Raw genomic sequence first — 13,452 nt, 5'->3', positions numbered from 1 at the left:
CTCAAGCGGAAATCGCTCTCTAGTATACCTCTTTCCAGAGAGTTTGTTCAACCCAGCGCTTCTCTTGGATGAAAGACTCGTGTGAAGCCAGGCACGCATATTAACGTTTCCCCAGTCATGTATGTTCGCGTATTCCTCGAAAAATGCTTAAAACCTCCCTCGTTCTATGAACTGGGTGTATTTTTTGGCCTTAAATCGATAAAAAACTACGAATGTGTCGCTGGTTCACTTATCGTCATCCTTAGTAGTCCACTTCGTACTTAATGTTGATTTCACTTAGATTCAAAGATTTCTCAATGTAGTGGGTAATATTTTCTTTATTTTCTATGAAGAATAATGAGAAAAATGGCATATAAAAGAGAAAGGGTTTGAACCTCAGATCGAAGTCTCTCCATAAGAACTTTGTGCCTCGGTCAAAGCGTCAGCTTTCCAAATTTGCTACGGTGTCGAATCCATCTTTATCAAATTCAAGTGGACAATATATAAATTAGCTTGGCACCATATGAAAAGTTCAACTGAGCTTCTTTAAGTAGGGCGGGGATGGGGGCTCAATCATCACGATTTTTCAGCTAATTTCAACGTCAACATCAAAACTGAAGAGTTAAATGTTTACAGTTTATTCGCAGTTAAACCCCAAAATTCAATTCTTTTACTCAGCCTTTATGGGCGTTCCTAATTCTTAAGTCAAATAGTGAAGAACTATTGATAATTTTGTTCTGAGCTTGTCTAAACACTATTACAATTTGACAATTCAAAAAGTTTATCTGTTCGACGACAAATTACTTCAGTGTTCAAAGTCTGCAGTTAGAAATTTCAGGCTCAAAAAGCGAGCAATTACTACTTAGTCATAAAATAAATAAAATATTGAGATTTGGTCTGAAAAAAAAATGTTTAAAATGTGAAATCGAGTCTGAACTTTCGTCTGCATTGAGACCTCCTAATTTGAAGGATGGGATACAAAAGCAGTGCACTATAGTTGAAAAAAACTTCGCTATGTGATAAGACAAACAGCTTCAACATAAGATCGACGACTTTTTTGTAAGAAACGTAAATATGCGGCATTCACAGCAAGATCTGATATCTTGTTCGTAATCCTCCCACTCCTCAACGAAAATATCAGTGTTATGAAGTTCACTGAGAGCGTCGTCTCGTTTGAAATTTCCGGTGCTTCGAAGAAACGTGAATTTTATCACTTTCTGCGCGCACTTTCCTATGGGACCGAAACAATTATCATCATCTTCGCCGCATATCACCTCGTTGATAAATGGCGGGAAAATAGCGGGTGGCAGCTTAGTGGTTGCCGAGCATTCGGTACAAAGCCGCGACAGTGAAGAGTCGTCCAACGGAGAGCCTCGACTCCAGCATCCGCGCAGGATGGAACCTGGGTTGAGACTGATCATTCGTTTTTGTCTCCTCTCGTTCTCAAGCTCAAGCTGTCCAGCGTCATCCTGTATGTCATTCAAGCCATAAGCACTCATATCCATGTCTGTTTCGCTTTCAAAGGACTGATCTTGTTTGGCTTTTGGTTGGGGCGAGGGTCGTCGTGGTAAAGGTTGTTCGTCTACGGAAAGGTCCTGAAATCTGCATGCATCTTTTCCATTGATAGCCATATATCGTGGATTGAAACTACCCATAATTTTAAGCTTGTTTATCAACTCGGTTTCGTTGAGACGAACGCAAAGCTGGAGGACATTGGGAGACTGCGAAAGGTCGTTCACAATACTATCGCATTCTTTCTTATTAATCATGACGGAGCCTGAAGTCGTAGGCTGCGGGTAGGGTTTCCTTGTACCTCTTAAAGGTTTTGCTGGCAACCATCTTCTCCCGGACGACGGCGGGAACGTAACAAAAAGAAAAATAAACGGGAGAATCTGAAAACGAGAATGAATAAAATAAAAGTTAAGAAATGAGGGAGACTAAATCTGATTTCAACATTTTACCCTACCAGAATTATCGATTCCGAAATTACTGGTTTATGATTAAACCTGATCAAATGTGTGCTTAAAAGTATCATCTTTTTTCACATAGGGCTTTCTTTCGCAGCCAAGCTCTGTCATTCAAAGCCAAAAGAATCAAAATAGCACATTGTGATAAGATTTTCGCCAAAGCTTTGTTGTAATTTAGCCATGGTAAATGCTGTGTCCTATTCATAATGTACTATAATGAATGAAATTTCACCTTCATTGCCAACTCCATGATTTCGTTGTTCCTCAGACTAGCTGGTGTAGTTTGTGTCAAATTCTGGATCTGAAAAGGCGTTTATTTATTGTCAACCAAGTTAATCCGATAAGCAAGAAAATTATAAAATATATCCTAGACAGTTACCGTAGACCCCGTTAGGCAAGCTATCGAAAAATGAATTAAAAGTAAAAGTTGTCGTATACTTGTATATTTTAAGACCCTGTTTTCACACTTTGTCTCAATTTCAAGTCGGTCAAGAAATTTAATACATAGTAAATAATACGAAGTTACTATCGACTTTTGTGATAGAAGAGGTTTGCCTGATCCTACTCCATGTAACAACGAAGCGCCTGATTACTCTTCTCACTATTCCTTTCCTATTTTGCCGTGAACAATATCATTTAAATGACTGCAAGCAACTTTGGCTGCCAGTCAAAATTCTGCCCATTCTCTCAACTACCAGTGAACACATTTAGTCAATATTTCATGATCTATGTGAGCAGAATGTCTTTTTTTAGATTTCTAGGCTATGAGTTGAAAAAGCCCCTTTTTTCAGCTGACAGCTATAATGAATAGAATTTGTCAGCGTTCATTTGAAACCGCATTCGCTCTGAACTGAACAACAGGAGAAATTAACGTGCATAAATCAGCTATGACAGGTACTTTTAATTAACACCCAAAAGCTTCCCACGTCTTCATTATCTTTTCAAGATTTGTGCGAGCACTAGCAAATATTTATTTATATTGATTGTTAAACGAAAAGTGGCTCTGCAAGCTCTTTAAACATCGCGACAGTCTGTCTCGCCCACATGTCATAGTCGGAGTGACTCTATTGTTCACAAGTCCTGCTGGTGGGATGGATGCTTGACTTTTTATCATACGTAACAATTCCCATTAACTTTGTCTTTTTCGGAATACGAACCTACAGTGTTTGTCTCTGCTATGCTTTGAACACTACGCCTTATCTGAACAACCACTGCTAAAATTAACAATGATAATTGATTCACATAATCTGTATCACGTTGTTAATAAATAACGTTATTTCATGTTTATGGTAAACTAAGGACTTTGCCAACGCAGCACAGCCGTTTTGAAGAAAATAGTTTCAGGGGGCGAATAATTTGCTTTTAAACAAAGAGAACCACTACGCTGAGAACGAAAATAGATTTTCTGAGATTTTTGATTTATCTCTATCTTAATGACTCAATATATGTACAACTTTCCCGACTGGTTTTTTACTGTCTTGTTACAAAAAAGAAAGTTTATCAAAAGCTTGGTTCAGTGTGTCGTTAAAAAATGCCTTTTTTTCATTTTACGTGCGCAGTTAGCCACAAACCAGAATATTACTTATAGGACTACTCTTGGCTAGGTATTGCTTTTAAAAATACCACAAAATTTCCGTTTACAATCAAATACGTAATTTGTTTTACTGCCTTCAAATTAACATTTTCATCGAGTTTTCTACATCATCATTTTGTTACAAATGTTCTTTGAATCTAGATTCATGAACGAACTAAGTGTATCGTTTTTACAGATTATTCGATCTGCCACCTTGGGACATTTTCGGAAGTAAATTTTGCAAGTTGTAACAACTGGAATGAAATAGTTTCAAATGAGATCTAGCCTAGGGAAAGGCCTACCTTCATCTGGGCAAGTTGCCCTCAACTTAGCAACGATAAAGAATTTAGCCCAAAATATGTTACAAGACCATTCTGCAGTAAAGCTGACTTACCTCTGTGAGGAAGAGTGAAATATCTTCTCTTCCTTGCCCTCTTCTACAATCCTGCAGGCAGTTCTGATTTTCTTTAGGATCAGCACTTTATTTAAATACCCAGAGCGGAAAAAGCAGATTTTGCTGTTGATCAGTTTAAATATTTGATTGCGATCAACTGTGGTTTTGAAACAAGAGATCTATTTTGCATGAAAATGCACTCGGATTTTTCCGTTTCCTGCTTAAGTGCTTCTGGACTTTAACAATCACACTAATGCCCGTGGTCTAGACAAAAGAAACATCCAGTAATTAAAGGATTTAATTAAACAAATTAGATAATTCCAAAAGGCATGTTTAAACCCTCAATTTTATTTATTAGTTTTTTAACTCCGACGACTCGAGTTTGGTAAAAATTTAGTAACCCTCGGAATATTGACACAGGAGGTTTATTTTACTCCGCCCGGGTGTGGTACAGGATTAGAAGAGTTCATCACGTTGAATGTTCCGCTTTCGATACTGATGTCATCGATTCCGATAACCTTGAAAGGAACAATGCATGAATAATTCTGATATAAGAATCGCTTCCTTCTAGGTGTGCGCTCCTGAGTCCTCAATTAGTTACAATCAATCTTACGTTCTCATAGTAATATTACTTCACAGAAGCTCTCGAAAATAAAAGGGTTTTTTTGCTAGTTTTATCGACGTCTATGTGGATTGAAAATGGCTGGGGTGTTCTTTTAGTCATAGCTTCTGTACTTGAATTTTTATATCTACGAATCATTATGAAATACAGACACTACGTTTCATAGCAACCAAATAACGGATTACGGAATCTAGCCAGAGCACATGTTCAACACGTGTGCTGAAGGGGAGGCAGTTCCAAAGACGAAACTACGCACTGTTGTAAATATCTAGATGTGAAATAAAGTAAATAGCGGAGAATCGATGTATCATTCGTCTAAGTACTTCACTTTTTGCCATAGCCCCCGATTTCGTCTGAGTACAGAATTGGAAACATACATCACTAAAACCACGGATTCAGGGTAAAGAAGTTATACCGAATTGAACTTGCTAAGTATGCGGTCAATGAAACTTGACCAAATATGCTTGATGAGTGCATGAGAAAATTACTCGTATCTACCCACTCTCGAATGATTTTCAAGTTCTTTGGGTAATGTCAAACGCGTAAGATGTATTGATACTCAAACTGTTGAAAAGAATTCCCATTTAGAAGATCAACTTCAGTCACACAAGCAGCAGGCATGCACTGAGTTTGTGACGTATTCTACAAAAACGCCATCTTCCATTAAATGTGTTCGACTTTTTCCTTTTCAGTCAAATAAACTTCCCTTTGCGGTTAATCCATTACGTTATGTATTGGACCCCATTTGACGCAATAGTTGAGTATAGTGCGGAAAATAAAGTAACTAAGGAACCTACCAGTATTATAATAATTTTAAGATAGAGCGGTTGAAATCTTTTGATAGCAATTCTGTCTCACTCCCAGTTTGGACATAAGTCAGCTTAGAAAGTCATTTGATGGAAAATGCAATAAAGTTTAGTTATCTCATCCACGTCAGAAGAATTACAAAGTAACCAAAATACTGTCAGTTTTAAGCTCTTAAGCCGGCAATCTATTGAAATCTATGGCCGGCAGACAGATTACGTAATATGGTAAAAGGAGTTACGTCGCTCATCTTGAAATTAAAAGCTTAGGCTATATGTCTTGAGTTCGTCGTTTGTAATCCGTGTTAATCTTCTCCATCCTCAACCATCCTTGTTCCTTTATGGCGTATCGTTATCTCCGATGTTTTTATATCTTAGTAAACTACTATTTTTAGGTTTCCTTCAACTTAACAGTAATTTTGTACGCGGCCAAAATATCTCAAAATCCCGTTACTGAGTCCTTTAATTTTTCAGTCATCATCTCTTGATGAAATCTCGCTATAGAGAAATGTGTACATTTGACATTCGCAACACGACCTTATCTCTTGAGTATATTCAATCCAAACTTCCTTGTACACAGTCTTCCCTGTCAAACTGCTCAAAGAAGCGTCAAACTGGAAATCACCGGTTGATCTCAAGAATGGCAGCTGTAGGTTTCGCTGGATGCACAATCCCATGTTGGCAGCGCACTGCTGGTCAGCATCGCGGCAAACAATTTCGTTGATGAAAGTCGGAAATCGATCGCTCTCCAGTCGAGTTGTAGCCGCACACTCGGTGCATAATCTATGTGTAGTAGCACCGTCCGGTATTGTACCTCGCCCCTGACACCCGCGAAAAATGGTGCCTGGTGACGTGGGAATGTTCCTTTTGCGACGCTGGGCTCCAGTTTCGGAATCTCGTTCATCAGCTGGACGCCTTACAATGTTATGTGTATGTGGCGTCCTCGAAGTCGGTGTGGTTCCTGCTGCTGTTGTCGTTGTTGGTGATGTGATAGTGGTCAAATCTTCAAACCCGCATGCGTCGATCACTGTAACAGCCATGTACCGCTTAATAAGGCCCCCTACGGTCCTCAGCTGCTCCATTAGCTCTGTGACATTCCTACGCAAGCATACAATAGGACCTGGCTCGTCTTGGACTCGAGATACTTTGGTGTGGTTCCGGCAAAAGTCAGGACCAGGTATTGCAGCCCATGTTGCCGGTACAGACGTTGTTTTTGGCTTCACGAACTTCCTTCGCCAAGGCCAATGCCGCACAGGACGCCGGGAGATTGGCATCCTATGAGCCCTTGGCCAGGGTAGTGGATCGCGCCAGTACTCCTCGTCAGGATCGACAAGCGAAGAAGATGAACATTTTAGTGTTATGAAGCAGATGGAGACAGAAATGACGGATAATGTGATCAACGTCTGTTTAAAGAAAAGTAATACCGTGATATATAAGTAACTTAGATGTTAAACCAAGTGACACATTACAACAGTACTTTAATCTTGTTCATAAATATAAAGTAACTTCTATGTACTAAATAGAAGACGGCGTTTCATATTCTCTAAGAAATAATACACGAATGAGGTCTAGGAAATCTGCGTTCGGCAGCCGAGGTCTAGACCTCAAAACATGAGTGCATTATTTTCTCATTTAGAAAACATAGGATCACCATGGTCTATTTGGTTTTACCATGAAAAAGCTAAAATAATTACATCTGAGATTGCACTGACAACACATGCAGCATCCGGGACGTACGCACTCTATAATTTCTAGCCGTGTATATCTATAAAACATAATTCACGCTCAGCTCCAAATGCGGGTATAGAGCAGCTATATTCTAAAAATTAAGAAAATCTCTTTCTCTTCAGAATGACATGATCTGCGAGGATACTATGAGGTGCCATGACGTATCCTCGCGGCACAAGCTATTTTATTCTTGGAGAATCTTTAACCCCTTCTCTGTCGAAAGATCCCTCAAAACCGATACTTGTTCTACATGTTTTGTCAATCTCCCACTAAAACGTTAACGTTATCGTCCATTCGTCACCTCCACCATTGATTTATTTGCGTGTCAGAGTGCTTTACAATCGATTTTTTATTTTGTTTTTAATGAACAAATCACCTTCTTTTTCTTTCTCTTGATGCGGTGTTGTATGTCTTTCGTTTGAGTTATGATTGGCTCAGAATATATGAACTTTTGTTGTGCTGGGCAAAATGACACGCCTTTGAGGTTAGTCTTATAACAGTCGTATTGAAAAAGACTATATGCTATGAGCAGGGTTTAATTTGAGAAAGATGAAGACAACCATGTAAATTTGTTAGCTCCTGCCAAGCCCATGAACGTCACTGGCCTATATACAGTTTGAGGTTCATTAACTAATTAATACATACCTTCATTTTAGCAATAAGACAGTAGAATCCAACGCAATAAAGTAACCTAAGTAAAAGCAAACCAATTCGTCATTGGTGTTATCAGTAATATACAGTAGAGCCAGATGTTGGTTTGCATACAAACCAAATGTACGTCCAAAACTAAAGTGACTAACGTCAAACCACTTAATACCCGTGTCTATTTCAAGACGCTGACATCACGCAGAACACATACCCCACGAATATTCCTACGTGCATCCAATTTGATTTGTTCGCAGACCTTCCTGTTTGTTTTACATCGTCGAGGATGGTAAGGGTAAAGTCTACATACGAGCCAACTGGCCCATCAGGCTGGAGCTCATCCCGGTTTCCGTAGCATGAAGCGACTAAGAGTATTTCCACTCCCCCCTGGATGGGATGCTAATCCATCGCGGGGTTACCCCCAGCGTTAAGTTGGTCGGTACACACCTGGGTAGAGAGAGGCACTGTGAGAGTAAAGTGTCTTGCCCAAGAACACAACACAATGTCCCCGGCCAGAGCTCGAACCCGGACCGCTCCATCCGGAGACGAGCGCACTGACCATGAGGCCACCGCGCCTCCCACCCATCGTTGAGGATGCGATCACCAATCCCGCCGGGAATTGAATGGAGGGTTATTTTTATTGAATGGAGGGTTATTTGTCGCTTGCTCACATTTTACTAATGAGCAAAAACAAAATGGCTGTGGACAGATTACAAACAACGCCATATCATCAGGCTAAGAATATTCAAAAGAATTCTGATAGAGCCAGCGTTAAACACATTGTATCTTTAATTAATAGCACTGACCTCCAAACCTTTTTATCATACAGCAACAGTCAAGGATAACATATTCAAGTACATCTTGAACATATTACGTTCCTTATCAAGTCAAACGACGACAGTTTATCATGAATATTGTTTAATTGCTTTGGAACTTTATGAAAGATAACTATCTTTTTCCGGCCAGATGATTGGAAATTTTTCCTCAGCATTATCACAACTCTGGATAAGTCTTCTCATTAAAATTCCTTGCCTTGTAGTTCTGTTACATCACAAAGAAGAACTACTACTGAGAAATTACATAAAGCACGACGCCTTGATTACTTAGCCTTAGTATTTTACCGTAACATAGATTCTAGTCAAAGTTTAAGTGCTAGTAGATGATGTTAGTCTATATTAGACTTTATTGTAACCTTTTATTTTTTTTATTTTTCTTCAGCCAGAATTCGTGATAGTAAATTGTTTTGCCCAAGAATACAAAATGGCGACCCTGACCAGGCCTGGCTGGAGCTCTAGCCTCACGTCTCGGTAACCCATGCTTTTATGTAGTCTTTTTAACATTATGGTATTTTGGGACTTCGCTTCCCATATACCAGAATGCCAAAAGACTACATAAACGCGCGGTGGAGTTAAATTGAGTTAAATCGAATTCTGTTCTCAAATTAATGGCGAGGTATGTTGATTAAACACTATACACCCAAAAATGAGCGCTGAGTGGATGCGTTTTACCATGCAATTTTCCGAAATCTGGATGAAAACTACATGTATAAAGCATTTGTCGGCCACGTTTTCCTTATCCTGACGTTTTTTGAATGTTTTTGCTGCTGTAAACAGTGTTGCCCAGTTGCCCTCGGTAGATGTGAAAGCAACTTATGTTTATGAATAATAGAATTCGGTTATTTACGTTCCACTATATTCTGCTTAATTAAAACTGGTTACTTATCACTCCACTCGCAGCGAAAATTTGCACATTTAGAGTACTCGCACCATAACACTGCGCTATAATTGAAAGGTTTAAATGCAAACAACATGACAGAAAGCAACTAAACTATCACGTAAACGGAATTCACATAACAAAGAGTTTTGCTTCCGAATATTGCGACACCAAAAAAGTAAACGGCATCTGGTTCAGGAATACATCGAAGCAATAATAATCAGGAAAAAACTGAAAAAAGTAAGAGAATCTACTACACTAAACAGTTAAAGGTCCGAACAACCTCACATTTGTGAAAAACGTCAAAGCAATCTATAAATTAACAAAAATATAAACGACTTTAGAATTTTACAGCGATAATCACTGCTCTGAAGCCGAAACAGAATAGTTAAACAATATGTGTTTACGTGCCAGAATAGCTAATTTCACCCCCGAGGCAGGCATTTGAAGTGAAAACTTTTAAATTCTACCCTGAGCAAATTCCTTCAGTGGTTAATTAAGGTGATAAGATTACCAAGCTGAAGTGAGACTGTAGGAAAGTGCAGGAAGTTTGAGAAGAATTTTGCGTCTGTGCTTAATATTTTGGATTATACGCAAATTCGCATTAGACATAAACTACAAAGAGGCTGTAAATATCTGATTCCCTATTACAAAATTAAATCAATATCTATTTGAAGTCCTTTTACCCAAGCATTATTCATAAATGCCTTCACTAATTTGCAAATCTACTGTTTGTTTCAGAGACTTGAAGAGAGTATTGAAATACCTCCCCCGAAATGTTCAATGTTAGTTAATAGCAAGGAAATTTCTTTTCGTGTTTTAAGAAGAATTACCCTATGGAGTAGAAATGATACTTGAAATGAACAATATAATAAATTCAAAGCTCAAAGCTTGGCCAATATAGTAATTTTAAGCGGTTTGAAGTGATTTTAACCTTGTTGCTTCGCTTAGTGCAAAAATTAATATACAAAAAAAACAAAAAAAAAAACATCACGTTTGTTGCCATCATAACAATAAATCACGCCGGGTTCACCAGAATCATGACTCTTTGAATGTAGGAAAGGGGTGAACTCAGAGTTTTTTTCGACATGACGAAGTCAAAGAGTTTTGTTGAAACTGCAGTGCGTGATGAAAATGTAGTTTTTCAGAAAAGTTAAAAGGTTCAATTACTCCTTAAACCAATAAGAGGGGACTCCATCAAAATAGCAAATATGACCAGCGGCAATTCAGCCAAACTTTGAGAGAGTTACGCATGGCACGCCTTGGAAAATAACAGAAAACTTGGGTCGTCGTTTTTAATTCAACATTTCTTCAATTTTGCTTTTGATTGTTACCTCTTCAGTGTCTTAAACCTCATAGCTCAAGGATATCCTCAAATTAGAACCCTGATCAACTTCTCCATCCCACATAAATTACAATCGTGACAGAACGAAAATGGAAAAAAAATGGGTAAGCCCAGAAACCAGACAAACCTTGTTAAACTTGAAGGAAATTAATAACAAATTTATTCCCTGAAACATCCTTAAACGTTCCATAATTTGTGACAAATTAGAGATCTCCTAGAAATCTTTCAAGGCATTTAAACCGATCTGCCAATTATAAATGCAACCGTGCTGAAATTAGCTTCTAGAAATTGGCGCCAAACTGAGATGTTTAAATGGATATTTTTAGTGGATGACGTCATAACTGTCCAGTAACTTGTTTGTCTAGTTCCAGCTAGCAATATATACTTGCGTCACGTCGTTACTCTTTGATTTTCTACAGACATGGTTGTAAACCCTCAGTACAACACAACCTATTGATCTGAACTCTCAAATATTCATAAATTCCCTCCCAACGATGTATATCAGTTTGGAACGATCATTGAACAGTTAATATACTACTGTTATCTCAGACTAACCATGAAATTTTATTATATTACACACGGTTACCTCTTGAGCACGTGCATAGCTGAGTTAATGATTTTGGAAATGGCGCCAATATGACACCTGACGTCATCAAAACTGGAAAGGCTACAAATTGTTGTTTTTCAGTCTTGTTCCCAGACCTCACAATCCTTTTGGCCGGCTACGTTCCACTGCCGGGGTAAGGGTAACGATCTCTCTTTATATACCATGGAATATCCTACTCGCCTAAGGGTTCGTGCGTTTACCGTGAAAATACAAGTGACAAGTGACCATTCATACCGTGGGGTATAAAATTTTTGCGGTTACTAATTTTTTCGATTTTTGCGGTATTTTCACGATCCGCAAAAGAAGTTCGTGTCAATAAAAGTTCCCGCAAAAATTCGCTCCATCCGCGAAATTATACGTACGAACATCACATGTAGAATCTTACTGGCTAAATACCGATGTGGAAAAAAAATGCCAGTGGCATATCGAGGGATAATGCATCAGATGGTGCCGTAGTTTTTGCTGATCTATCGCTGGAGCAATCAGCATCACCAGGACGAGATCATGTAATTGCGACAGAGTGACACTGATTCTCTACATTTTCTTTGACTTAATTGTCATTGCACATAGTTTTATATAAAAAAAGGAAAAGAAATATTTTAATTCCAATTAAAACATGAAAATCCCAAAAATCAATACCTAGCAAAAAGAACAAGTCTTTCGCCGATCCGCAAAATCAAACTCCCGCAAACATTTCGTGCCACTCGGCAGCTGTCTTGTTGAGGACGGATATTTACAGTAACAAGTTTCACTTACCTTTTCTAGTCAGGTTTTGATTTCCTTTAGCTCATTAAACAGACACTGAGAACGACACAACTAAACACCTTAATTTGCTTTTCAGTATACCTACTTTGCAATAAATAAACCAGTTTCTTGTATTATTAGTTAAACTAATGGAACAACAAATATTGACTACGCCACAAGTCAAGAGGGACTTCTCGTGTTCTTACAAAATATCTGATATGACATTTGCGCATTATTTATAGGCATTGCCGTAAAAGGTATAAAGAAAAATCATAGCTCTAGCTATTTATGTCATACAGTACTATTTTTCGACTTTTCTAGAATATATTTTTCTTTCGTGACTTTCGTGCTAAATCGGCGGACAAACAGCGGCAGTGAAATGATTAGAAATGCTTTTTGTAACTGGCGAGTAAATATTAAAATTCAAATCAAGGGTCCCTTACGCACTGAGGCCCGAAATTGAGCATTTTTACTGCAGTTGCAGCAGTCATAATCGGTTTTCCAACCGATAGAAAATCTTGGTATAAGAATAGAACTCGTTCCCCAAAGAGAGAAATTTGCATGTTTGCAAACACCAACATGGCGGCTTTGACGTCAAAAGAAATTCGAACGTCATGTATATATGTTCCCTCAATATATCGCCAAACGCAAATTAAATCTTTCATTGAAATTATATTAATTTCGTTCCAAGAGTTCCCAAACAGCAGGAAATGGCATCTAAGAGAACCTAAATTTGTCTTTTTCCAAGGGAAATCCCCAATTCTCCTCCAAACGTCTCCACAATTTCCTGTATCCTTCTTCCTGTTTAGTTTATAATGTCCTTCATGTTTTTTGCCTACATAAGATAACAGTACTATCTAATGAAGTGTAAATTAAAACAATGGCCAAAGTTAGCAAGGACTGGTGGTTTTGAAAGAACGTTCATCTGGCAAATGAACTTCAGAGAAAATTCATTAATCACGTGATGGTCAGAGTCCAAGAATATTAGTCGTGAACTGATGTTCACGTCCAAGGAAGACATACCGATCACTTGAATGAGAGGGACTTAATGAAAAGCGTCGACAAGACTTCAAAGTTTGAACCATCAAACTTAAACAAACCTTTTTTATTCAAGTAAATATGAACATAATTTTAAAGAGGTTGACATTTTATTATTTTTATCGTTAAATGAGGTCAACTCTGCCGTGATCTCAGAAAGGTGGTACCATTCGGTGATCGTTGCGAAAGAACGAGGGATGTGGCAATTGTACGTAAAAAAAAAACAAAAACAACAACAAACATAAGTACTAGTATTTCCTACCCAATAGGGTAGATGAAATTTTAATCCACAAA

At 38.2% G+C, this 13,452-nt stretch overlaps 2 protein-coding genes across 2 annotated transcripts; both read right to left on the bottom strand.

Moving 5' to 3' along the window:
- Nucleotides 1-594: 594 nt before the first annotated feature.
- Nucleotides 595-4,175, bottom strand: LOC110042716 (uncharacterized). Its single transcript, XM_020748082.2, has 3 exons — nucleotides 3,914-4,175; nucleotides 2,179-2,247; nucleotides 595-1,871 (listed from the first exon to the last, which is right to left on the bottom strand). Exons 2-3 carry the CDS (start codon nucleotides 2,194-2,196, stop codon nucleotides 1,014-1,016), a joined length of 876 nt encoding a protein of 291 aa, XP_020603741.2. The 5' UTR covers nucleotides 2,197-2,247; nucleotides 3,914-4,175; the 3' UTR covers nucleotides 595-1,013.
- Nucleotides 4,176-5,427: 1,252 nt separating this feature from the next.
- LOC110042715 (uncharacterized) lies at nucleotides 5,428-12,262 on the bottom strand. The gene is made up of 3 exons (XM_020748081.2): nucleotides 12,133-12,262; nucleotides 7,712-7,757; nucleotides 5,428-6,741 (listed from the first exon to the last, which is right to left on the bottom strand). The coding sequence occupies exons 2-3, from the start codon at nucleotides 7,715-7,717 to the stop codon at nucleotides 5,809-5,811; spliced, it is 939 nt and encodes a 312-aa protein (XP_020603740.1). The 5' UTR covers nucleotides 7,718-7,757; nucleotides 12,133-12,262; the 3' UTR covers nucleotides 5,428-5,808.
- Nucleotides 12,263-13,452: the final 1,190 nt, after the last annotated feature.

This window comes from Orbicella faveolata, unplaced genomic scaffold (genome assembly GCF_042242905.1).
Source record: "Orbicella faveolata isolate gen_17 unplaced genomic scaffold, um_ofav_v1 contig_1, whole genome shotgun sequence".
Taxonomy (NCBI): domain Eukaryota; kingdom Metazoa; phylum Cnidaria; class Anthozoa; order Scleractinia; family Merulinidae; genus Orbicella; species Orbicella faveolata.
Note: the sequence above shows the minus strand (reverse complement) of the source record. Positions and strands in the feature narration are given on the sequence as shown.